This window comes from Armigeres subalbatus, chromosome 3 (genome assembly GCF_024139115.2).
Source record: "Armigeres subalbatus isolate Guangzhou_Male chromosome 3, GZ_Asu_2, whole genome shotgun sequence".
In the NCBI taxonomy this organism is placed as follows: domain Eukaryota; kingdom Metazoa; phylum Arthropoda; class Insecta; order Diptera; family Culicidae; genus Armigeres; species Armigeres subalbatus.
In genome coordinates, this window is record NC_085141.1 from 34,648,486 (window position 1) to 34,672,950 (window position 24,465).

General features: G+C 41.4%; 3 protein-coding genes and 2 long non-coding RNA genes across 8 annotated transcripts; 2 read left to right on the forward strand and 3 right to left on the reverse strand.

The window, feature by feature from the left end:
* Nucleotides 1–216: 216 nt before the first annotated feature.
* On the reverse strand, nt 217–2,233 carry LOC134225379 (tyrosine--tRNA ligase, cytoplasmic-like). Its single transcript, XM_062705399.1, has 2 exons — nt 601–2,233; nt 217–533 (listed from the first exon to the last, which is right to left on the reverse strand). The coding sequence occupies exons 1-2, from the start codon at nt 2,044–2,046 to the stop codon at nt 405–407; spliced, it is 1,575 nt and encodes a 524-aa protein (XP_062561383.1). The 5' UTR covers nt 2,047–2,233; the 3' UTR covers nt 217–404.
* A 7,594-nt stretch (nt 2,234–9,827) lies between these two features.
* Nucleotides 9,828–10,298, reverse strand: LOC134220367 (uncharacterized). The gene is made up of 3 exons (XR_009981876.1): nt 10,249–10,298; nt 10,102–10,173; nt 9,828–10,032 (listed from the first exon to the last, which is right to left on the reverse strand). It is a non-coding gene; the product is annotated as an uncharacterized LOC134220367 (long non-coding RNA).
* A 3,765-nt stretch (nt 10,299–14,063) lies between these two features.
* Nucleotides 14,064–14,700, forward strand: LOC134219587 (uncharacterized). The gene is made up of 3 exons (XR_009981615.1): nt 14,064–14,185; nt 14,244–14,322; nt 14,385–14,700. It is a non-coding gene; the product is annotated as an uncharacterized LOC134219587 (long non-coding RNA).
* Nucleotides 14,701–14,779: 79 nt separating this feature from the next.
* LOC134221566 (uncharacterized) lies at nt 14,780–19,789 on the forward strand. Its single transcript, XM_062700757.1, has one exon. The coding sequence runs from the start codon at nt 14,780–14,782 to the stop codon at nt 19,787–19,789; it is 5,010 nt and encodes a 1,669-aa protein (XP_062556741.1).
* Nucleotides 19,790–20,136: 347 nt separating this feature from the next.
* LOC134226902 (regucalcin-like) lies at nt 20,137–23,023 on the reverse strand. 4 transcript variants are annotated; one of them, XM_062708007.1, is made up of 4 exons: nt 22,831–23,023; nt 21,085–21,250; nt 20,451–21,018; nt 20,137–20,385 (listed from the first exon to the last, which is right to left on the reverse strand). In XM_062708007.1, exons 1-4 carry the CDS (start codon nt 22,903–22,905, stop codon nt 20,187–20,189), a joined length of 1,008 nt encoding a protein of 335 aa, XP_062563991.1. In that variant the 5' UTR covers nt 22,906–23,023; the 3' UTR covers nt 20,137–20,186. The 4 variants fall into 4 exon arrangements, with proteins under 4 accessions (XP_062563991.1, XP_062563993.1, XP_062563992.1 ...); XM_062708009.1 differs by lacking the exon at nt 22,831–23,023 and adding an exon at nt 22,771–22,825; XM_062708008.1 differs by lacking the exon at nt 22,831–23,023 and adding an exon at nt 22,547–22,701.
* Between the last annotated feature and the right edge of the window lie 1,442 nt (nt 23,024–24,465).

Consider the following 24,465-nt stretch of genomic DNA (forward strand, 5'->3'; position numbering starts at 1 on the left):
TGGCTTAGAAACCTCGCAGTTAATAACTGTGGAAGTGCTTAATGAACACTAAGCTGCGAGGCGGCTCTGTCCCAGTGTGGGGACGTAATGCCAATAAGAAGAAGAAGAAGACGATGTACAATAATAGAAATTCGCGATTTTCGCGACATTTCAAGGAATCGCAACTGGAGGAGCAAATCCGCGAAATCCGCGACTGTTGTAACAGCCCTGCAAATGTTTAGCTTCAACGATATGAAATTTATTTCTCTGATAACGAATGACAGTGTTTTATTAATGCGGAAATTGCATCAACGCGTAAACATAAATTATGCTGCGGCACAAAATATTAAATAAATTAAAATAACTATCGCGTGCTGAGTCCCGAAATGGATCAAATAGTTTCCTTTTGTCAATCCGATGTTTCTTCACTTGATGTTACATTCTTTTAGAGTGCTCGTGATCCTATCGCCATTCAATGTCAACATCGAAAAATCCTTCCACAGCGCTTCCCCATCGCCATTCGTTTTTAACTCCGCTTGAATTTTGTCCCAAACCTAGACGTAAATACAAACATCAGTCACGCTCATATCTCATATTAACAATTAGCATCCATAGAATTACCTTTTTCTTCGGATTCAGCTGCGGCACTTCTGCTTTAGTGTTGTCAAAACCTTCCACGATTATCCGCTCGCCCACTTTGGCGCCTTCCGGAACGACCAGCGGCTCGTACTTATCCTGATTGAAGGCACACAGCACCAAGCCTTCGCTTTCCACTCCACGAATTTTCGAGGACTTCATATTAGTCAGCGTCACGACCGAACGGCCCTTCAGCTCATCGAGGCCATAATGGGCCATCAGATTACTGACGATGGACTTCTTCGTTTCGTTACCAATATCCACTGTTAAAATGCACAGTGTGTCTGCGTCGGGATGTTTTATTGCTTCCACAATTTGACCAACCTTCAATTCCACTTTGTCGGGGGTATTCTCTCCAGTGGCCTGTGCCGCTGTGCTCTTTTTTCCTGATGCTCTAGTTGGGTAGGCTCGTTCCGTCAGTGCCCGATGAAAATCATCATTAAACACCTTTCTAATCGGTTCAAGTAACCGATTAATATAGACCTCAACAGCTGCCTTGAGATCTCCTGGGTGCAATTCCTGAGAAGCGAACATCGCTTCCAAGTCTTCATACTTTTCGAATTTTTTATCGCCACCGAATTCTTCTTTGCGCTTAATCTCGAAACCATCACCAGCCTTAAACATCGGATAAATAACGTGCTTTATAAACTTAAGTAATCCGTTGTCCTCGATATTACCCGGCTCGCAGAAAGCCTTCTTTATCTTAGATTTTACTTTTGCAGCGCTATCCAAAAGGTCTATTTTGGAATCCTCTTCACTTGAAGACATCTTTCCACCTGCCAAACCGGGAATCATAGGATTCATTAAGTGGATCCTTTTGGCATACCCTAATTGTGGCATGTACTTCTCCGCAAAAGTGAAAATCTTCCTCTGATCCACACCTCCAAACTGGGCGTCAACTTTGAGGTACTCTTCGTCTAATGCTTGCAGACCTGGGTATAAAATACCCGAAAGCAGCGGATGATCAACCTGTTTCACAACCTCTGCCCCGGCCTTCTTGGCATCGTGCTGGGTTACGACGGAGGACAACTTGTATACATCCAGTGTATAGTCTTTCGAGAGCTGGTAATCCGTGCCGCAGACAAATTTCAATTTATCCAATGGCACCCCCAGCGAAGTCAGCATCGCTTTGATGACCGCCTCGTAGTACTTAGTTCGCTCTTGCAGTAAACTCCAGGGTGCCTTCATATTATCCAAATAAGCGTGCAGGTCCGCAAACAGAATTGTCACCTCACAACCCGCTTTCAGGAAGTCGGCAATCTTGGACATGGGCACGAAGTAGGCAATATGTGGCTTACCAGTTGTGGCAGTTCCCCAGTACACTTTTAGGTCCCGTTCTTTTAAAATGGTCCGCATGCTGTCCTGCCCTAAAACCTCCTGCAGATTTCGGGTGATTAGTTGTTCTTTTTCTTCCCAAGTGAGTGCCGTCATTTTACACTTTTTAATTTATATACTATTACTTGGAAGCAAAATTTGAAATGCAGGTTGAAAAATTATTCAATTCTATCACTTTTTGTGAAATTTAACCGAGGAAAGAAAGTGAACAGGAATGTGCTGCACTGCACAGCGATCAGAGAGGATCTTTGCAGCTGTGTTGTTGATGAGTTGTATGCGGAGAGAGACAAAACTGTCAAAACTCGAGCACGCCGTGCTGGTCCATCGGAACGCATGGAACGTGAATCAATCGCGAGGGGCATATGAATGCGAATAGGTCTTTAGGCTTTGGTCCGATTCGCGAATTAGATCTGTCTCATTTGGAGATTTCTCGCTTAACTTTTCAAAAGGACCTAAGTAACATTTTTTTCATGAATTAATTTGAATAGCGCAATCAACAGAAAAACATGAAAGCTTTCGATTGCAGTACTCAAATTAATTCATGAAAAAAATGTTACTTAGGTCCTTTTGAAAAGTTAAGCGAGATTTAATCTTTTTTTTTTTTTTTCTTTATTTGAGCTATTTGAGAGGCTTTCAGCCCTTGGCTGGTTCACCTCAGACAGATATTGGAAAAAAAGGAAAGAGGAGAACCGTAGGGGCTCAACCTCATGTTTCAATTATTTTACAGATTTGGAATTTTTGTTTATCATGATGGCGGAAATGGTATTCTGATGCACGTCGAATATTGCGCATAAATCCCGAAATTTTATTCCCACCTTTGGATTTCCGCGCCGAGCACTCAGCGCAAGACTCGGCGACAAGGTGAAAGTTATAAAGTTGGTAACCCTGATTTTTGGCAATTAATGTCGATTGTTTGTGTGAGTGCACCGATGTCAATAAATAGAGCTTTTAGCTGATTTTTTCATTGTCAAATGCAAGTTTTGACAGTATTATTCATGTATGAGTGAAAAACATGTATAAAAGGTCTATCGGGGAAGCAGTCGCTGAAGACAAATGTCATTGTCTTCAACGACGAAACGAAAAGTTTCAATGCAAAAAGCAATATCTTTATTCCTTGTTCGTTTCGTTCATCCTGTGTGTTATATGGGGCACACACTTGTGGTATTCGTACCATGGTACAAAGCGACAAGAAAATAATTTCAAGGCTATCTTTAATGAAGACAATAATTGGTATGGCACTCATTTCAAGATTTTTGTACCATGGTACGAATACCACAAGTGTGTCCCCCATATTACAGCACTGTCATTTTGGCGTCTCCACAAAGTTCCACCGAGAGTAGTTCCCAAATTAGAAGGGCCGTTCATGTGAAAAATAGAAATTAGATTTTTGTGAATAACCCTGCGTCTTTCAAATAAGAAATCAGAACGGACTCACCTGCTTTGTCGTTGCTAAGAGCATTGCGGATGCTGCCTATATCATAGTGTTGCCTTAAATTCTCCAGTGCGGGACATTCGCAAATAAAGTGCTCCACCGTATTAAGGACCTTACATATTTCACAAGTTTTACGGAACGATGAGCCTCCGAAGTAATCATGTGAGACCTTCGTGTGTCCTGTACGGAGTCTAGATAACACAACCTGCTCCTTTCTATTTGCTCTGTCTTCCCAAGTCGCGATAGTACCTTTCACTTTTCGGATGAAGAGATGTCGACTGATCCCCCACTCTTCTGCCCAAGCGTCACGGATAGTATTTTTTACCCATAACTTGGCGTCTGATCCGGGGACTTTCCGTGTAAGGCGGCGGCCCGTTCGTCCGAGGTTGGCTAATTTGTCGGCATTTTCATTACCAGGTATTCCTATGTGGGCTGGAATCCACATGAAAGTGAGGTTTTTTGTTTCGTCGTCAATTAGATTTTGTGTGGCCTGGATCCAAGGATGCCGTGCTCTTGGAGATTCCAGCGCCAATAGTATACTAGCTGAGTCCGTGGCAATTACGATTGGTTTCTTGCTCGGTTTTGATGCTGCCGTAAATAGTGCCGCCGCCTCGGCTGTAAAAACAGAGCAGTGGTCGGATAGACTACGGTGATCCTGAAATTCCGTCCCGTGTACCCCGATTCCCACTCCTGCTGTGGCTTTCGAGCCGTCCGAGTATCGTACATCTGAGTTTGCATATCCTTTTCTTAAATATTCGAGGAAGGTCGTTCGCGTTATATTTGGGTTGCTATTTTTTCGGTGACAGTTTTTAATTTTGTTGTCGATATTAGGAGATCTAGCCCGCCAACTCCTTGGTCCATTGCGGTGGGGTCCAACCACCGGGGGGAGTGTGACATCGGCTATGGAAGCTAGGATTCGATTGGCCTCATTTTCGATGAAAGCCTCCGACCCATCGTCTCTAGTGCATTCCAAAAAGCTTATTGCTCGACTACAAATCGCTGAGGTACTCAAAGACTTGAAAGGGAGGACACCCGACTCCACAACGGCTGAGATGGCCGGTGTTGATGGGAGTAGGCCGGATATGGCTCTAATAGCATTGTTGTATACTGGTTCTAGCTGCTGGACTAGATTATCGAAGGCTTGGCAAGTAATTTCGATGCCTTAAAAGAGTCGGCTGCATATGATTGCATTCGCCACTCTAATTCGGGTTTGTCTATCGTTTAATGTGCACTTTTTAGAAATTACCTTTAGCAGATTTACACGATTTTTGCAGTTTTTCTTGGTAAGTTCGAAATGGGGTTTGAAACTTAGATTACGATCGAGAATAATGCCAAGAATTTTTAACGTTTTCTTAGTGGGGATGGGGATACCATGTACCGTAAGTGGGTTTCCAGGGGGTGTGTGTCTAATGGAACAGATGTGGATTCTTGCACATTTTTCAGAAGCAATTTCGAAGCCTGCAGTATCGGCCCATTTGGTGGTTGCGTTTATAGCGGTTTGGAGTTTTCTCTTTACTGCTTTTGGACTGGTTCCACAAACAACGAGCAAAATGTCATCTGCATAGACGAAAATATAAATTCCTTTTGGGAGTACACTAAAAACGCCGTTTATAGCCACCAAAAAGAGGGTAACAGCTATAACGGAGCCCTGAGGGACTCCTGTTTCCTCCGCAGTTGTTTTTGATTTATGGTTTCCTACCATTACCTGGAAGGTACGCTTCTGTAGGAAATTTTTAACAAATGTCAGTAAGTTGCCCGTGATGCCCCATTTAACCAGCTGTTTTAGCACTTCGGGGGTCCATGCTCGATTATAAGCTTTTGACAGGTCCAGTGATGCTATCTCGATGTGTTCGCCCTTAGAGTATGCGTCGTTCAGAACCTGTCCGAGTGTGGCAAGGTAAGTGCCGGTGCCTTGACCTGGTCTGAAGGCGTGTTGCCTTTGGTCCAATCGTCGGTTAGCTTCTAAATGTTCGATAAGCCGCCTGTTTACCATTCGTTCCATAAGTTTAGCGCAGCAGCTAGTGAGAACAATAGGACGATAATTTTGACATCATTAGCTAAACCTCCGTTTTTTGGTATGGGTACCACAAAACCGTGTCTCCACGTGTCTGGAATGGTGCCTTCCATCCACTCTTTGTTAATTGTATCTAGCAAACATCTTTTACCTCCGGTCGATAGGTTTTTAAGCATCGGGTATCCAACTTCGTCGGGACCAGCTGACTTCCCGGATGCTTTGTGAAGCGCAAATTCTAGTTCACTTATTGTGAAAGGTATGTTAAAATCTTGTCCCGATCCTGGTGGAACCACAAAGTTCGCCAGAGCTTTTTCAGGTGAAGGATGCTTTTGTAAGAACATTGTGGAATATCGCTGATAGGAGGAGATTTCGTAAAAATGGTCTGCCAGTGCGTTTGCAATCACGTTTGGGTCTCTTGTTGTTGTTCCATTTGTCTTGATTGCCATACCCTTTAAGCGTCTTTTTCTAAGAATCCTGTTAATACGGCTCCATAGTTCTGTCGCAGATTGATGTTCATTAATGCCGTTCAGAAAGTCTGTCCACATTTTATCCTTTGCGTCCCTTATCGTTTGTCGGCAATCGTTTCGGGCTAGGCAGTATGCCTGTTTCGCCGCTTCTCTCCCAGAGTGGTCGATTGGTAATTTCTTGACTGCTCTAAGGGCTTTTCTACGCGTTTTCACTGCTATTTTGGTTTCTTTCGACCACCAGTAAAGAGCACGGCGGCCAGGTATACAACTTGTTCTTGGTATTGTAGATGACGCAGCTTCAATAATCATTCCGGTGAGCTCATTTACCGAGCTAGGTGGGGTGTTTTCAATCGCGCAGTCAAGGGTGTTTTGGAAAACCTCCCAATTGGCTTGCTCATATAACCATCGGGGTCGTCGAGATATTTCCGGAGGTGTTGTGTTCAAGTGTACGGTAATGGGGATGTGGTCACTCCCCAAGGGGTCTGTACCGGCTGACCAAAACAGTCGATTAAGTAATGTGGGAGAAGTGAAAGTAATGTCGATCGCAGTTTCCACTTGTCCTCTGTTGAATGTAGGAGATCCATCGTTAAGAATGGTAAGTCCACAAGAACTTACCAGTTCAGCTACTAGAGAGCCACGAGCATTAGGGCGTGAGCTTCCCCATGCCGGGTGATGTCCATTACAGTCGCCTAACATGATTAACGGTTCTGGCATCGATTCTATCACTGTCTTTAAGCGATTTTTTAGGTTTATTACTTTACCATTCGGTAGGTAGAAAGATGCGACTGTTACAGGGAAAGGCCAAGTTAATCGAGCTGCAACAATTGGAAGGTCTGTATCCAGCTGGATTTCTGTGAAGGTGAGCTCTGATGAGATGCCTAAAGCAACTGAATGATATTGATTCTCCCCGTGTTTTGCTATCCAGCTGTAGGATTTTCCTAGGGTATTGTTCATTGCAGATGCTGTCACTTTGTGGATTTCTTGAAGAGCCAAAATGGTAGGCCACGAATTATATACCTGCATTTCCAGATCCAGTAGGTTCCCGCATAGTGAAAAACATTAGATCGAATTGTCACAACCAAATACAAAGTTTACTACATGAGCTCACCGTTAACATTATGATTGAGGAAATGTCTAACTTTAGGTTTTCTTCAGTGTTTCACTCTGTATAACAATGACTCTACATTATCTCTGATTATCAATTTATGTCTTATTGTCAACGAAAGATTTTTATGCTCCTCCCTTGATTCCACCTTTATTTTTTTAATCTAATGAATGATGTTATATTTTATATAGATTATCTAACAAGTTGTGATCTTTTGGTATGCAGTCTGAACATAATTACGTGTTTTCCATAGCCTCATACTGTTTCAAGTTAAAGCTACCACATCTGTTACAGTTATCAACATTTGTGTGCATGCAAGAACTTTCAGCCACTTTTTTCGCTTTATTCAACTGCCATCTTTGTTTACACAGACTAGCCGTGATGAAAAATGTGAGTTTGATTTGTTTGACTATTTTAGTTTGACTACTATTTACATGAAAATAAATTAATATTTTAATATTTTAGTATCACCATCATTGCACTAGCCGGGACCCTCATCCAGTGCCTCGTCCAGTGCATAATGTAGCACGATTCAAGGTAAGCAATTCAAATTTTAGCTTGATGTACATCATTACATTGATGTTCCATATACGAATTATTCTATAGAGTAGAGTGGGGTAAGAGTGCGCGTGGGGTAAGAGTACGTTTTCGATTTTTTGAAGTAATAAAAAAAGATAACCTAGCAGCACTGCATCAGTTTGACAGGTATTCTGGCCAACTATTATCATGTGTAATTGTAAACGATTTGAATTATCAACAAGGGAGATATGGAGTTAGATAACTTTTTGGTCATTTTGCTAAAAATAATTGGATTTCCGCAACTAGTATTTCATTACCATATATACGTTCAATCAGGTGAACATTATACCATTTCGATAACCTATTGTATAGAGTACTTTATGGTACAAAGCACCAATCCGGTTGGTTTTCCAAGAAGTCAAAACCATTACTTGAATATTTTTTGGGACTGTGGGGTAAAAGTACGCAGGAACCGGTGGGGCAAGAGTACGCATATGAATTTTAAAATTAGGATGTCAAACCCGTATCTCCGGTCGAAATAAGACTTCTTCCAAAGCGTAAAGATCCACAACTAAGAAAAAAGGGACAGAATTCGAAATTATCACAAGTTTTTACGATAAGTTGAAGCAATTCGGTGTTAGAAAAGACTTAGCGAACAAAGCACTGAAGCGAAATAATGAAATTGTATAAGGAATTGTTGTACACCTAAACATAGTACGAAAACACAATTTCATCTAAATGATAATTTCATTTAATCAAAAGAAACATTCATAAGTTACGCAACGTTTAACTGGGAGGGGTGTGACGATCCATATAATTTTTAGAGGATTCATACAAATAGTGTAAGATAGGGGGGTGATAGCCAAATTTTACGTTACGTGATTGGTGGACTTTCTTTAAGGAAAATGCCTTTGTATACGCCACGTGAAACCTGATATATATTTTTTACCTCTGTAGTTTTTTTGTATATATATAAAAAACAATGGTTTTTCGAATGAAAGTGCACCCCCTCCCCCTTAAGAGTTACGTAATCTTTAAACATTCCCTAATATATGCTCATTAAACATCAATTAAATATTATTAACTCTTTTTTGGGGTAAGAGTGCGCATTTATCCAATCATGTGCACATGATTGGATAAATGCGCACTCTTACCCCACCCGATGCGCACTTTTACCCCACCGGTGGGGTAAGAGTGCGTTTTTCACTTGTCTTGCAATAAGGGTTCTATTAAAACGAATCTCAATAATTTCAATATTTTTTACACTGGGTAACATAAATGAAGAGTATATGAATCATCGACACAGATTTGATATGCAGAAGCTTGCTTCATAAGGGCCACATGATCGATTGAAAACTAAGTGCGTACTCTTGCCCCACTCTACTCTAGGTGACTCTGCGGCAAGCAAAAAACATGAACGAGAGTCATCCACCTACATCCGTAAGATTTCGTCATGGATAGAAGTGGACGCGCTGGCGATTGGCAGTTCGAACAGCTGCGCATACTAAAGTGGACTCAAGAATTACGGGCATTTCGAGATGAATTAGATTGTTTTTTTTCAAGTAATTTATTGAAAATAAAATATAATGATGTATAAAATGATGCGCTTTTTTATTTTCTTCTGAGAAATATGTGTTTTTAATTTGTGCATAAACATATAAGATAAGGTGCAAACTATTTTTTCGTCATATTCTCCAAAATTGCATCACAGTATGTGTTGTAGTTCAGCTTCAAGAAAATGGATAGTACATCAACTTCTTGGTATAAAGTAAGGCGAAAATTTTGTTCGCGAAAATTGCCATTTTTTATGGTAACCTAACTTAACAACCCATTCAGCATATGGTGATTCGGCCAATAACCTTTTGTGATGTGGTCAAAATCATTCGATAGAATGTGGATATATGGTTATTTTACATTAACAGAAAATGTCGGCAACAGTGAGAGATACCCCGCATAACTCAAAACCATTCATAGACAGTATCTCTCACTGTTGCCGACATTTTCTGTTAATGTAAAATAACCATATATCCACATTCTATCGAATGATTTTGACTACATCACAAAAGGTTATTGGCCGAATCACCATATGCTGAATGGGTTGTTAAGTTAGGTTACCATAAAAAAATGGCAATTTTCGCGAACAAAATTTTCGCCTTACTTTATACCAAGAAGTTGATGTACTATCCATTTTCTTGAAGCTGAACTACAACACATACTGTGATGTTAGTTTTGGAGAATATGACGAAAAAAATAGTTTGCACCTTATCTTATATGTTTATGCACAAATTAAAAACACATATTTCTCAGAAGAAAAATAAAAAAGCGCATCATTTTATACATCATTATATTTTTATTTTCAATAAATTACTTGAAAAAAAAAAAACAATCTAATCCTTCTCGAAATGCCCGTAATTCTTGAGTCCACTTTAGTATGCGCAGCTGTTCGAACTGCCAATCGCCAGCGCGTCCACTTCTATCCATGACGAAATCTTACGGATGTAGGTGGATGACTCTCGTTCATGTTTTTTGCTTGCCGCAGAGTCACCTATAGAATAATTCGTATATGGAACATCAATGTAATGATGTACATCAAGCTAAAATTTGAATTGCTTACCTTGAATCGTGCTACATTATGCACTGGACGAGGCACTGGATGAGGGTCCCGGCTAGTGCAATGATGGTGATACTAAAATATTAAAATATTAATTTATTTTCATGTAAATAGTAGTCAAACTAAAATAGTCAAACAAATCAAACTCACATTTTTCATCACGGCTAGTCTGTGTAAACAAAGATGGCAGTTGAATAAAGCGAAAAAGTGGCTGAAAGTTCTTGCATGCACACAAATGTTGATAACTGTAACAGATGTGGTAGCTTTAACTTGAAACAGTATGAGGCTATGGAAAACACGTAATTATGTTCAGACTGCATACCAAAAGATCACAACTTGTTAGATAATCTATATAAAATATAACATCATTCATTAGATTAAAAAAATAAAGGTGGAATCAAGGGAGGAACATAAAAATCTTTCGTTGACAATAAGACATAAATTGATAATCAGAGATAATGTAGAGTCATTGTTATACAGAGTGAAACACTGAAGAAAACCTAAAGTTAGACATTTCCTCAATCATAATGTTAACGGTGAGCTCATGTAGTAAACTTTGTATTTGGTTGTGACAATTCGATCTAATGTTTTTCACTATGCGGGCTGTCTATGAATGGTTTAGAATTATGCGGGTTGTTAAGAAACCCATTCATGTTCCATTGTAGAGCGAAGGCATGCTGATTACGATTATCTGTGTTGCGTGGGATTGGGGTGTGCCGTTGATTGTTTGCGGATTTCGACCAAGCTTCGCCAAGCACAGGCCTCGTTACGAAATCAGCAGCTGGCACATATGAAGGAGTTTCAGGAATAATGAGGGATGCAGCCTTCCCTGGAGCCCTATCCGTTGCGTGTCCCGCCATGAAACTCGCAGCAGGCAAGGAAGAAAAAGAGCTTAGGCTTCTCCTGATAAAATTTGATGTACCTGGTCTGATGGGTGCTGATTGTTTGTCACGTGCACGGAGAAGGGCATCGTAAACGGCTGCATTAGTGGCTTCGGCTTCCGTGAGAGGTGGCCGTGCTGTTATATTACTTACGTATTTGGCAACGGTAGGTTTATGGCAGCTACGTATTGGATTTTTCCGAAGGATCATATTATTTCTCTCGTTGTTTTTAGGGGTGTTATGTGCCCCGATTTTCATCTGCAGTAGCGCTGAAGGTGGGGGTTCAGATTCAGCGGAACCATTATTTATGATTCCCGCGTCGTCTGCCGGGTAAGATGTTGTTACGATCCTGGGATGAGTAGTGAGTATACAGGTTTGCTCAGTTGACTCATTAACTTCGTTATTATCGATGTGTTTGACATAGTCGAAGGTGATTGTTAATTGTAGGGTTTGCATTTATTATTGTACAGTTTATTAGGAGACTGAGCATATCTGGTTTTATTTCTTTTTATTGTTCCCTTTAGCATTGGCCTTTCGAGGTTTGTTGCTTCGCTTGGCTTCTGGAGGAAAAGTAGGGGATTCACCACCGGAGGAGAAATCCTCGTGGTTTCGTTTTTGTGGGCTCGACAGGTGAGTTTCAGCTGACTCCATTGTGTGGTTAGATTGGTGTGATTTCATACTGGTGTCCGTGCAGTATCCGTCTACGGTTAACTCGTTTTTTGTTGATCTTTTTTTTGTATTTTTCTTGATTAGTTCTGTTTTTTTTAAAGTGACTGCTTTTGTTGGCCTAAGCCAGCGCGCGCATCTATCATCATAGTATCTACATCGTTCGCAACCCTGCGATCGAGAAGACATTACGTATGACGTGAAATGAAATGACAGGTATATGACCTGGTATTGGGTGAGTAGACAGAAAACAGATAGAAAACGGTTTATATAAAACGTATATCGATAGGAATTTTGATGTTGATATTCCTCTCGATACCAAAAGTGATATTGATAATGCTCTCGTATCTTTGACAAATTTAATTGTCGAAGCCAGAGGCATTGCAATTCCTAAATGTGAAATTAAATTCAACTCCATTATTATTGACGACGATCTTCAGCTACTGATCCGTCTTAAAAATGTGAGAAGAAGGCAATACCAAAGAACTCGCGATCCCGCGTTGAAAGTTATTTGGCGAGATTTGCAAAATGAAATTAAAAAAAGTTTCGCTATTCTGAGAAATACTAATTTTGAGAATAATGTCTCGAAGTTGGATCCTAGTTCGAAACCTTTTTGAAGATTAACAAATAATCTTAAAAAAAAACCTCTAAAGCCAATTCCAGCGCTTGAGGGAAATAAAATTTTATTAACAAATGGCGAAAAGGCTCAAAAACTTGCTCAGCATTTCGAGAGTGCCCATAATTTAGTCTAGGTCTCACTAGTCCAATAGAGGATCAGGTTACACGGAGCTTCGAAGACATTCTCAATCAAGAGAATGTTTTTGACCCTTCGTTGGAAACTATTTTGGATGAACTGAGATCTATTACTAGAAAATTTAAAATATGAAAGCCCCGGGTGATGATGGTATTTTCTACATACTTATCAAAAAACTTCCTGAAAGCTCTTTATCCTTGTTAGTTAATTTATTTAACAAATGTTTTCAATTGGCATACTTTCCAGATAAATGGAAAAACGCCAAAGTTGTTCCAATTTTGAAGCCGGACAAAAATCCAGCTGATGCTTCTAGTTATCGCCCAATCAGTTTGCTTTCTTCAATAAGCAAACTGTTTGAAAAGATTATTTTAAATAGAATGATGGTTCATATTAATGACAATTCTATTTTTGCTGATGAACAATTTGGTTTTCGCCATGGGCATTCAACCACCCATCAGTTATTAAGAGTAACGAATTTAATTCGGCTCAACAAATCTGAAGGATATTCGACTGGAGTTGCTCTTCTTGATATAGAGAAAGCATTTGACAGTGTTTGGCATGAAGGTTTGATTGTAAAATTGATGAATTTTAATTTTCCTCTGTACATCATTAAACTGATCCAAAATTATTTATCAGATCGCTCGCTGCAGGTAAACTATCAGAATACTAAATCTGATAGATTACCTGTAAGGGCTGGTGTTCCCAAAGGCAGCATACTGGGGCCAAATTGTATAACATTTGTACTTCTGACTTACCTGATTTACCACCAGGATGTCAAAAATCTTTGTTTGCAGATGACACGGGCCTTTCCGCCAAAGGGCGAAGCCTTCGTGTCATTTGTAGTAGATTGCAAAAATATAAAATTTCCCTCAATGCTTCCAAAACTCAGCTTATAATTTTTACACATAAGCCGAGAGCTTCTTATTTGAAACCTTCTAGCAGACATATTGTCACTATGAATGGGGTTCCAATTAATTGGTCTAGCGAAGCTAAATATTTAGGACTTCTGCTTTAACTTTTAAAAATCACATTGAAGGCCTTCAAGCCAAATGTAACAAATATATTAAGTGTCTATATCCACTTATAAACAGAAAATCAAAACTTTGTCTTAAGAACAAACTTTTGATTTACAAACAAATTTTTAGACCTGCCATGTTGTATGCTGTGCCAATATGGACTAGTTGCTGCAATACCAGAAAGAAGGCACTTCAGAGGATTCAAAATAAAATTTTGAAAATGATTCTGAAGTTGCCTCCGTGGTATAGTACCAATGAACTTCATAGAATTTCTAATATTGAGACATTGCAACAAATGTCCGACAAAATAATTTCCAATTTTAGACAAAAATCGTTGCAATCTTCTATTGCAACGATTAACTCCTTGTACCCTTAGTATAAAATAGGTTAAGTTTAGTTTAAGTTGAAAACATTGTAATTCCTACATGGTTCAATTCAACCAGAGGAAAAATTCTAACTGCCAGAGGCAATTGAAATGTATTAATAATAACTAAAAAGTAACATAGCAAATAAGGATGATAGTGTTAAGAAAACACGGAACACCTAGCCTAAGAGATGAATGCATGTATTAGATAATTAGCAAATAAAATTAGTTAAAAAAAAAAAAAAAAAAAAGATAGAAAACGACGAACAAATAGAAAGGTAGACAAACGTTGCACTCTGAGCTTTGTATTTGCTTAGACTAAATAGATAAATCTAGCTTAATTCTAGTTTTATTAGTTGCTAGTGGGTATAATTAGTTGCTTGTGTACAACATTGTTTCGCAACCGGTAAGCCTAATTTACTTAAATATCACTTAAAAGTACTTAGAAACTATTCTTACACTAGGTAACCTAAACTTATTCCGCAACCTATTGTCCACTCGCCATACATGCTACTCTATGAACTAGGTGAGGTGAAGTAATCGGTAAGAGTAAAGCTAAAGTAAAATGAATTCCAAACCAAACTAACTTAAAATCAACCTAATAGGACTTACGACTACCGTTTATTTACTTGAACTGTGTTAAACTACGTGGAATTGTACAAAGGGAACTAAACGTAAGTTTTTATAAACTATATGTACATTTAGGCATTAAAATTAATCGAGAACGATGCTCTATACATGTATATGTTCACGAAATAATAATTATTCAGAATCAAGGCAACTTAAATCTATACGATTGCCAGAATTACTTTATGAAACCTATTTGAATTTAACTGAATATGTTATGTTTATGTGACAGGAAATTATATTCTCGCTATCACCGGATTATACGTGTTTCATTTCGCTTCCGGCCGAGAATCATAAGATCGGAAACATCCCGTTGAAACTTTACTTCAACATTATATAATTTCGTTTATCGTCGAAATACCAGTTCACGAGAATGTCAAGTCGTTCAAAATCTGATGGTAAAAGTGGTAAAACAAGTGGTAAAGGTGATCGGCAGAAGGCCAAAAATGATGTGGTTGATGAAGTGATTGGTGGTAAGGAAAGTGAAGTGGTGGTGGTGGTGGATGAATCAGAGAAGACCGTCGATGGACAAAGCTGCAAGTGCTGTGGAAGGCCTGATACAAATGAAATGGTGCAGTGCGACAAGTGCGATGGATGGCATCACTACGAATGCGTTGGAGTTAGTGAGGAAGTCGTCGACCAAAGCTGGAGTTGTGCCAACTGCAAGACTGCAACATGGAACCAGCGAACAACGTCAACATCCAACAGGGATCTAGCGTCGAAGTGTACCAGCAACGAGCACTCACCCAAAAGTGTTTCATCCAAAAGGAATGTTTCTATAGCTGCAGCGATTATACCATCAAGCGGAAATCCGGAACTGATAAAGCCATCAGATCCTGCCGGAACTCACACTATGAATGAATGGAGTCAATCACGTCAAACGGATGGAGCAATACCGCAGAAGAGCAGAGGGACAGGAAGGAAGCTATTTGTTCCATCGCTGGAAGGTTTACCAGTTATTCAACTGGATGAAGCATCGGAAGTCTCATGTTCGTCATCACAGAAGTCTGCTAGAAACCGTGCAAAATTGAAGTTACAGCGGCTGGAAGAAGAAATGGCTTTCGAAGAGCAGCAAGCAGAAAGACGTCGGATAGCTGAACAGCAAGAAGCGGAGAAGCATAGAGTATTCATCGAGAAGAAGTACAGAATCTTAGAAGAACTAGCTAGCGAAAGAGGATCTAGTCGAGTTTCCGGTAGTGACTACTCTCGGAATCGTGTAGCGGATTGGATAGAGAAGGACTGTCATTCGGATGCGGCGCAACAATCCCATGGACAACCAGCACAGCAGGGGCTAGGTCAAGAAGATCTGCTACCAGCGCAGCAGGGGTTCGGACAACGTCAACAAAAATCCGTCAGAATGTCGAAGTACTTCAATCCCAACATCCAACCTCAATCGACTCGAATTCAAACTGGCCAGCTTGGGGTGCCGGGTCGGGTTCCTCGATCCCTGGTGAATTCAACGCTCCTAGAACATCCGACGGAAGCAGAGCAACCAGACGAACACGATCCATTCCAACTCTCGCGCTCCCAAATCGCAGCAAGGCAAGCAGTGTCGAAAGATTTGCCAACATTTGCCGGCAACCCGGAGGAATGGCCAATTTTCTTTTCTATGTACAATAGTACAACCGCAATGTGTGGATTCACTGAAGAAGAAAATCTTGTGCGGTTGCAAAGAAGCTTAAAAGGGAAAGCTTACGAATCGGTTAAATGCAGGTTGATGCATCCGGGAAACGTTCAGGGCATAATAAACACACTGAAGATGCTGTACGGCCAACCAGAGATCATCGTACACTCGTTGATTTGTAAGATCAGCTCTCTACCGCCCATCCGCGAAGATCGCCTCGAGACATTGGTGGACTTCGCCGTGAGTGTGCAGAATTTCTGTGCGACGGTGGAATCGTGCGGCCTAGACGACTACATGTACAATGTAACTCTTCTGCACCAGCTTATTGGAAAACTACCTCCATCGATTAAGCTGAACTGGGCTCAGCATCGTAAAGCTCAACCGGCAGTCAACTTGGCGACTTTCAGTAAGTGGATCTACTCTTTGGCGGAAGCAGCAAGCACGGTTACGTTTCCAATGGAATCTTTGCAGGCGAAACTAACTCGAAACGATGTTCGACGCAACCGAAAAGGTGAAGCATATCTCAATGCGCATACAGAAACACAGGAAAAGTATGATGTGACCCCTAAATCGTCTTCCAAAGCACCTGAAACATTTGCTGCGCCGGTGGTGAAAGAAAACTGTCTGGTGTGCCAAGGAACGTGTAAGTCAGTGGACAAATGCAAACGGTTCTTGGAGCTTTCCAGAGACTCCAAATGGGCGGTCATTCGTGAGTTTGGTCTTTGTCGAACATGTCTCCGTCGGCATAAAGGATCTTGTAGAGCAAAACCGTGCGGCAAGGACGGGTGTTACTTCAGACACCACGAGCTATTACACAACGAGCAGAAGAGAAAGTTTCACAGTAACAGTGCAAAGACCGGAAATTCCCAATCTCCCCAATCAACAGCAAGCGGCGCTGAGCTTGGGTGTAACACACACCAAACGGCATCTAGTCCAGTCCTTTTCCGCTACCTTCCAGTTGCGTTATCAGCGCCGAGCACGACGATCTACACTTATGCCTTCCTTGATGAAGGCTCAGGAGCAACGCTGATCGATCAAGATCTTGCCGACGAGCTACAACTGGATGGAACACCGAGCCCAATATGTCTACGCTGGACGGGTGGCACTGAGCGGTGTGAGAAGAACTCGTGCATCGTTCGTCTACAAGTTGCCGGACGGCAGAAAGGAGCAGAGAAGTTCACATTGGAGGACGTGCAAACGGTCAGCGAGCTGCTGCTGCCGTTACAGAACCTAGACATAGATGAACTGAGGCGATCGTACCGTTTCCTGGAAGGATTGCCCATCGCATCATATCGCAATGCACGTCCTCGCATTCTGATCGGAACAAAGCATGCGCAGCTGGGTTTAACTCTCAAGAGTCGCGAAGGAGAATTCGGTGAACCGATTGCAACCAAAACTCGTCTAGGCTGGACCGTGTGTGGCAATCTAGGATCCGGAGATGCTTCGAGCATGTTTCATTACAGCTTCCACGTGTGTTCGTTAAACGAACGGCCGAACGACAATCTGCATCAGACGATGAAGGATTATTTCTCCCTTGACAGCCTGGGAATTAGTTCATCAAAACCGCTTCTGTCGGCCGAAGATGAGCGAGCCGAAATGCTTTTGAGGTCTCTCACACGCTTCTCAGAAGGCCGCTATGAGACTGGTCTGCTCTGGCGCTATGACAACGTCCGTCTGCCAGATAGCCGACCGATGGCTCTGCGTCGCCACAGATGCTTGGAGAAACGAATGGCGAAGGATCCCAATCTCGCAGAAATATTACATCAGAAGATCGTCGACTACGCCGTCAAGGGATACATTCGTAAACTTTCCGAAGAGGAAGTGCAGCAGCAATCCACCGACATTTGGTTCCTGCCCGTCTTCCCGGTAACAAATATCAATAAACCCGGAAAAGTTCGCATAGTATGGGATGGTGCGGCCGAGGTCCATGGAGTCTCGTTAAATTCTGTCCTCTTGAAGGGTCCCGATCTGCTATGTTCTCTGCTTGGCATACTGTTACGCTTCCGACTGCATCCTGTTGCGGTAACGGGAGATATTCGCGAGATGTTCCATCAAGTGAACATTCGGCAGGAAGATCAGCAATACCAATGCTTTTACTGGACGGGTGAAACCGGCGAACTGGCGGTGTATGTCATGACGGTGATGACCTTCGGAGCGTGCTGCTCTCCTAGCAGTGCGCAGTATGTCAAGAATGTTAACGCGGAGCGTTTCAAAATGAAGTATCCAGCAGCATGTGCAGCAATTATCAAGTCGCATTACGTCGACGATATGCTGATCAGCTTTGCGACGGAAGAAGAAGCGATCCAGGTAGCCAAGGATGTTCGACATGTGCACGCGCAGGGCGGATTTGAGATCCGCAATTGGATTAGTAATTCCAGAGAAGTTGTAGATGCGCTGCAAGAACACAATGCCGATGAAGAGAAGAGCCTAGACCTATCAGCAGAATTGGCCACTGAGAAGGTTCTAGGAATGTGGTGGAATACGGTAGCTGATGCTTTCACCTACAAGATCGGCTGGAAGCGCTTTGATGGCTTATTACTTGAGGGTGGACGACGTCCTACAAAGCGGGAACTACTACGGATTCTGATGACCATATTCGACCCGCTTGGACTTATCGCTCACTTTCTCGCCTATCTGAAATTTCTGCTGCAGGATGTCTGGCGATCCGGAATAACATGGGATGAAGGAATCGACGACGACGTGTTTGAAAAATGGCGGAAGTGGCTCAGCGTTCTGCCGCATGTAGAAGAAGTCAAGATTCCTAGATGTTTCTGGCCAGGACATCCTATCAATGAAGCCGACGAGACTCAGCTTCACACCTTTGTCGACGCTGGTAAATGTGGGATGGCAGCGACATGCTTCCTACGGTTCATGAAGAACGGAGAGACCTATTGTTCACTCGTCACCGCCAAAGCTAGAGTGGCTCCTCTGAAATTAACATCGATCCCTCGGTTGGAGCTACAAGCAGCGGTCATTGGCACACGACTATCGAAAACGGTGCTTGATACGTTGTCTATCCGGAACATGAAGAGGTTCTACTGGTCCGACTCACAAGACGTCTTATGCTGGATCAACTCCGACCACCGGCGTTACAGCCAATTCGTCGGTTTCCGCATTACTGAGATACTGGAGTCCACCGAACCTCACGAATGGCGATATATACCTAGCAAACTGAACGTAGCCGACGATGCTACCAAGTGGGACGGGCTTCCTGATCTTTCTATTAGAAGCAGATGGTTTCGAGGCCCGAATTTTTTGTGGGAAGACGAAGAGAAATGGCCATCATCTACCAAACGCGATAATTCGACGAACACCGAGCTGCTGACAACTCTGTTGGTTCATCACACGTCTCCGGAACCGATCATTTGCCTTCAAAACTTTTCCAACTGGAAGCGTTTGCTGCACGTAATGGGACTGGTGCTGCGGTTCATCACGAACTGTCGTCTGAAATTACAACAAAGAACCATCAACAGAGAACCTTTGAACAACGGTGAACTCCGTACAGCTGAAGCACAACTGATACGAATCGCACAAGAAGACGGATACCCGGAAGAGTTTCATATACTACACAGTAACTTAGAACGCCCCACAGAGCCAGCTAAACTACTTCCTAGATCAAGCCTGTTGTACAAGCTTACGCCGTGGATCGATGATCGCGGCATTATGCGAATGAAGACGCGTATCGCTGCGTGTCAGTTCGCCACCGAAGATGCGTATTCTTGCCCCACTCTACTCTATAGGTCTCCGGTCCTCCTATGAAAAGTTTGGTTTTGAGCGAACATATAGGCTTTACGTATACTTTATATACGAGAAAGGCAAAAAATCCTTTCAAAAATCCATTAGAATAGAGTGGGGCAAGAGTGCGCGTGGGGTAAGAGTTTTCGATTTTTTGAAGTAATAAAAATAGATAAAGTAGCAGCAAAACATCAGTTTGATAGATATTCTGGCCAACTATTATCATACACATAACACATTTAAAAATAGCTTTTGGAATGAGTTATTGGCAAATGAGTCAAGCCCTGCCTAATTGATTGAAACGAACCTCAATTTGGACAATGCTTTTTAAAACAGAAAGGAATCGATGGAAACAATAAAAATAGTTCATGGAATAGCTCAATGTCGTATATTACCAAGCAAGGATAAAACGAACATATTTTTAATTCTGCAAAAGCATCTTCGTCATCGGTTTACCTCGAACACCTAAGCCGGTGACTTTGAAAAGTGCTCCTGCCGGTGGACTTTGATTGTCTAATCGAGCCGTAGCGACAAACAGTTCATCCAGTTTTGGACCACCAAACGCTACTGTAGTAACGAATTTAGCAGGAATGTCAATCTCAAGTTCTACCGCCTTTGTTCTGAAACAGAAAAAAAAAATGAATATTAATGCTTGTAGATTAGAAAATTCAGGGATCATACGTACCTTGGATTGATCTTCTGTACTTTTGATCCACCCCACGTGGCTACATACAGATTTCCTTCTTCATCGTTCGTCATTCCATCTCCGAAGTAACCTGGACCTTCCCCATTGACTCGCCAGTCGTACAAAATGGTTTCATTTTGTAGATCACCATTCTCTAATACGTCAAACTCTTTAATGTCTAAGGCAGCGGTATCGATGTAGTACAATTTCTTAGAACTCTCATTCCATGCCAGCCCATTTGATATGCTGATTCTGTCTTTCACCATCTTGAATTCTCCGCCAGCTTTACCATCGAATCGGTACAATTTCCCTTCATGTTGCTGGAACGGATCACCTAAAGATTCGAGCTGCATTGTCCCGGCGTACAGCCGTCCCTTGGGATCTACTTTGCCCTCATTGAAGCGGACGTGTTTCTCTGATTCACCCAAATCGTACAATGTTTTAACGAGTGTTCCTTTCTCCGAACGACCATCCCATGTAACCAGAAGTAACTTGTTGCCGGATCCCACTACGTAGTTATTTGGTTTTCCTTTTACCAGAATGACCGGGGCTATAGGGTTGACGCCATCTTTTGTGATAAGAAATACATATTGAATTACATGAACAAGTCAACATGGCTATGGCATGTATCTACCTATTGTGCAGCTATAGGTTTTGTTCTCTGCGTAATCGTAACGTCTAATAGCGGCCACATTGATGTCCACGTAAAACAGACTTTGACTGTCTACATCCCAGACAGTTTTCGTACCAATAGTGGAAAGTGGCCCGGGCAGTTGGTGTAATGTGTATTCTGCGGACATCTACAATCAAAAGCACGCAGTTTAGAAATAGTTAGCTAAATGGAATAGGTTAATAGAAGAAAAGATAAAAGATTGTCAATAGAATACCATCAAGAAAGGAAAATGGAGAAATTGAGAGAACAGAAAGGAAATTCAGAGGAGCCAGAGTTTTAGCTCGACAGGGATACTCGGCTGTTTTAGTCCAAGAATAATACGAAGGGCTCTCTGATCGACGAAAGAGAGCAAGCTGCAGCAATCAGGACACCAGACGATGTATGAGTATGCGCGACTCGTCAGCTATTGGCTGTAATGCTGCGCAAGGATGGAAATACTCGTTTACGAGTATAAAAATTACTCTCTTCTGCCTACCAAAATCATCCCATTGCATTGTCGTGAAAGTTTGGAAAAAGCCTGTATTATATCCCATGTCCGAGTTACATGGGAACATTTCCGGAGGCCTGGTTGAAATTTCCAGAACCCCACTCGGGTCTCCAGTTAGCCTTGCCAGCAAAGCCAATCCGGCGATGGCGAGTTTGATTCTCGGTCCGGTCTAGGATGTTTTCGGGTGGGAAACATTCTCGACTCCCTGGGCATAGTGTATCCATTGTACTTGCCAAACAAGATACATACTCAATGAGTATTACTCATGCAATGGCTGGCATAGAAAAGCTTTCAATTAATAACCGAGGAAATGCTAATACATAGAATACTAAGTTGAAAAGCAGGCTAAGTTCCAGTAAGAATGTAGAGCCATAGAAGAAGAAGATGACAGTCAGTGCCTTAAGTGCTAAAAGTGGAACCAAAAACTTGGATGCTAAATCAATTTTTGTCATTTTTGTAGAAGCCATTTTTTTCAAACAATCAATTTTATTATTTTTTTAAGGTCAACTTTTTCAAAGAAGCCCATATCTTTTGGCATACTGAGGGTCACGGGTTCGAGTCCCATCGAAGTAAAGTGGTAACCTCCAATACATTTTTCAAATCAAATAGATAGTGACGTGTTGATCACTAACCAGGACATTACTGTATTACATCAATTGCTACAATTTTAAGTTTGCTGTTTGGCCAAGATTTTTCGTTAATACTGGCATCTTACCATGTTAGAACATCGTTTTGACAATGATTCTGAACCATAATTTGCACGCCACTGCTGATCTGAGTATTTGCTCTTAGCTTCTATAGAAGACGCTGAGTATGTCCACATATTTCGAAGGAAGGTGGAAAGGCAACTACTAATGGGTGATTTAATCGCTCCATGAGAAACACAAAAAATGCCTTTTAACCGCAATAATTTACGAACACATTTTTCAGGCATACCTCAAATCGAATTTTCACTAGAATAACATTCAACTTCAACACCCTATTGCAACTACCACTCTGTAAGCAATAACTCTTAATTTTCAATCCAGCCAGACGGCTTAACTAAACAATCATCACTGGACGCGAGTGTCTCGTCTGCAGCTTTTAATGAGCCATTATCGCGCCAGCTCTTGGAGTCTAATTGGGTAACCTTTGACTGCGGTTTGGAACTGATAGGGTACCTAATGATTAAAATGCTGCTTTCCTTACTAATTGTTATTAATGCAGACGATGTTACTTACTGTGTCTATCAACGACAAAAGTGCAACTAAAGTGATTGCGGTAGTTGTGGCTCTATTTTTGTAGTGTACTGGCATCTCGTTACCTCTTTATTTACTTGATGCGTTTATCTAACAACAAACACATTTATAGCACATCAAATAGAGTAACAACGAGAGAAGAGCAAACACTTGAAACTCAATTTGGAAGCTACAAACGATAACAGCTAAATGCTTATTCACCGTAGGCTGATATGAGAATGAACGATTGGGCATCATCGATCGATGGTCGATCGGATGAGCAATTGAACATCTGTGCCAATCGTCCCACGTATGTGTAGGTCACGTGTTCATCTCAAAGATCAGCCAAGCTTAGATTTCTTCTTATCAATGTCGTGCAATAAAAATAATAGCCATTAAAAGATGAGCTGAGATTCAAATAAAGACGCGATATTCGCACGGTGTCTTTATTCGAAGAGACTTATTTTCAAAAAATCAGTGTCTCTAAGACACCCACTATACGAAAGTATAGGCTCTCCTCTTTCACGCAGGTACATTTTTAAAATATCCTATCGGGGGTCATTTTTCCATATATTTTTATTAAATCGGCTATCATCGGCTAGATTTCTATGGAGCTTGCACCAAAAATTGTGAAAAAAAAAATTGTTGTAGATCCCCCGATATAACATTTAAGTTTACCAACGATATGAAAGAGAAGATCATATACTCTCGCATGGTGGGTGCTTCAAAGATACTCATTTTTGAAAAATAATATTTCAACATAAAGACCGTGTTCATGATTTCATTTCGGGTTTCATGAAGTTTTAATCTGCACACGTTGCGCGAAAAAAAAATGAATAAGGTAAAAACCCAGATTAATCCACCTAGCGTTGGTGGTGCCTTTCTCGCGCATTAAAAAAATAAGAAAAACACATAAGAGAGGTCGAAATGGCACTTCAGCGGGATAGATTTTACTTTCTCCATCAATTCATATCCATTTGCAGTCATTTGAATGCATTGCTGCAATGTTTGATTTTTTTTTCCTTTTTGATTTTTTTTACCAAGGACCCTTGGCAAAAAACAATGTTTTGCCTTTCTCGTATACAAAGTATACGTAAAGGCTATATGTTGGCTCCAAAAACAAACTTTTTATAGGAGGCTCGGAGACCCATAGTGTTATATACCAATCGACTCAGCTCGACAAATCGAGGTGATGTCTGTATGTGTGTATGTGTGTGTGTATGTGTGTGTAAGTGCGCAAAAGTCTAGCCAACTTTTCAGGCACTTAGCCCTAACCGATTTGCTCGCAACAAGTTGCATTCGACGCAGAATCCTGTCCCATTGTTTTCTATTGGCAATTGGCCGGATCGGACTATGGGCCCAGAAGTTATGGTCAAAATACTTTTTTTTAGACAACAACGAGTAGAAAAGTCTAGCCCATTTTTCAGGCACTTAGCCCTAACCGATTTGCTCGCAACAAGTTGCATTCGACGCAGAATCGTGTCTCATTGTTTCCTATTGAAAATTGGCCGGATAGGACTATGGGCTCAGAAGTTATGGTCGAAATACTTTTTTTTCATACAAAAAGTGCGTAGAAATTAGTCACTCGAAAAAAAAACGAGAAAGGCATCATCACCGCTAGGTGGATTAATCTGGTTT

Bases quoted from the DNA above. Each gene is read 5' to 3' on its own strand.
- LOC134225379 (XM_062705399.1), bottom strand. From the start codon at position 2,046: ATGACGGCACTCACTTGGGAAGAAAAAGAACAACTAATCACCCGAAAT. The intron at 534-600 runs GTAATTCTATGG...ATTTACGTCTAG, and splicing joins AGCTGAATCCGAAGAAAAAG to GTTTGGGACAAAATTCAAGC.
- LOC134221566 (XM_062700757.1), top strand. From the start codon at position 14,780: ATGTCAAGTCGTTCAAAATCTGATGGTAAAAGTGGTAAAACAAGTGGT.
- LOC134226902 (XM_062708006.1), bottom strand. From the start codon at position 22,433: ATGTGGACATACTCAGCGTCTTCTATAGAAGCTAAGAGCAAATACTCA. The intron at 21,251-22,325 runs GTAAGATGCCAG...TTTTGATTGTAG, and splicing joins CAAAACGATGTTCTAACATG to ATGTCCGCAGAATACACATT. The intron at 21,019-21,084 runs GTAGATACATGC...TTATCACAAAAG, and splicing joins AACCTATAGCTGCACAATAG to ATGGCGTCAACCCTATAGCC.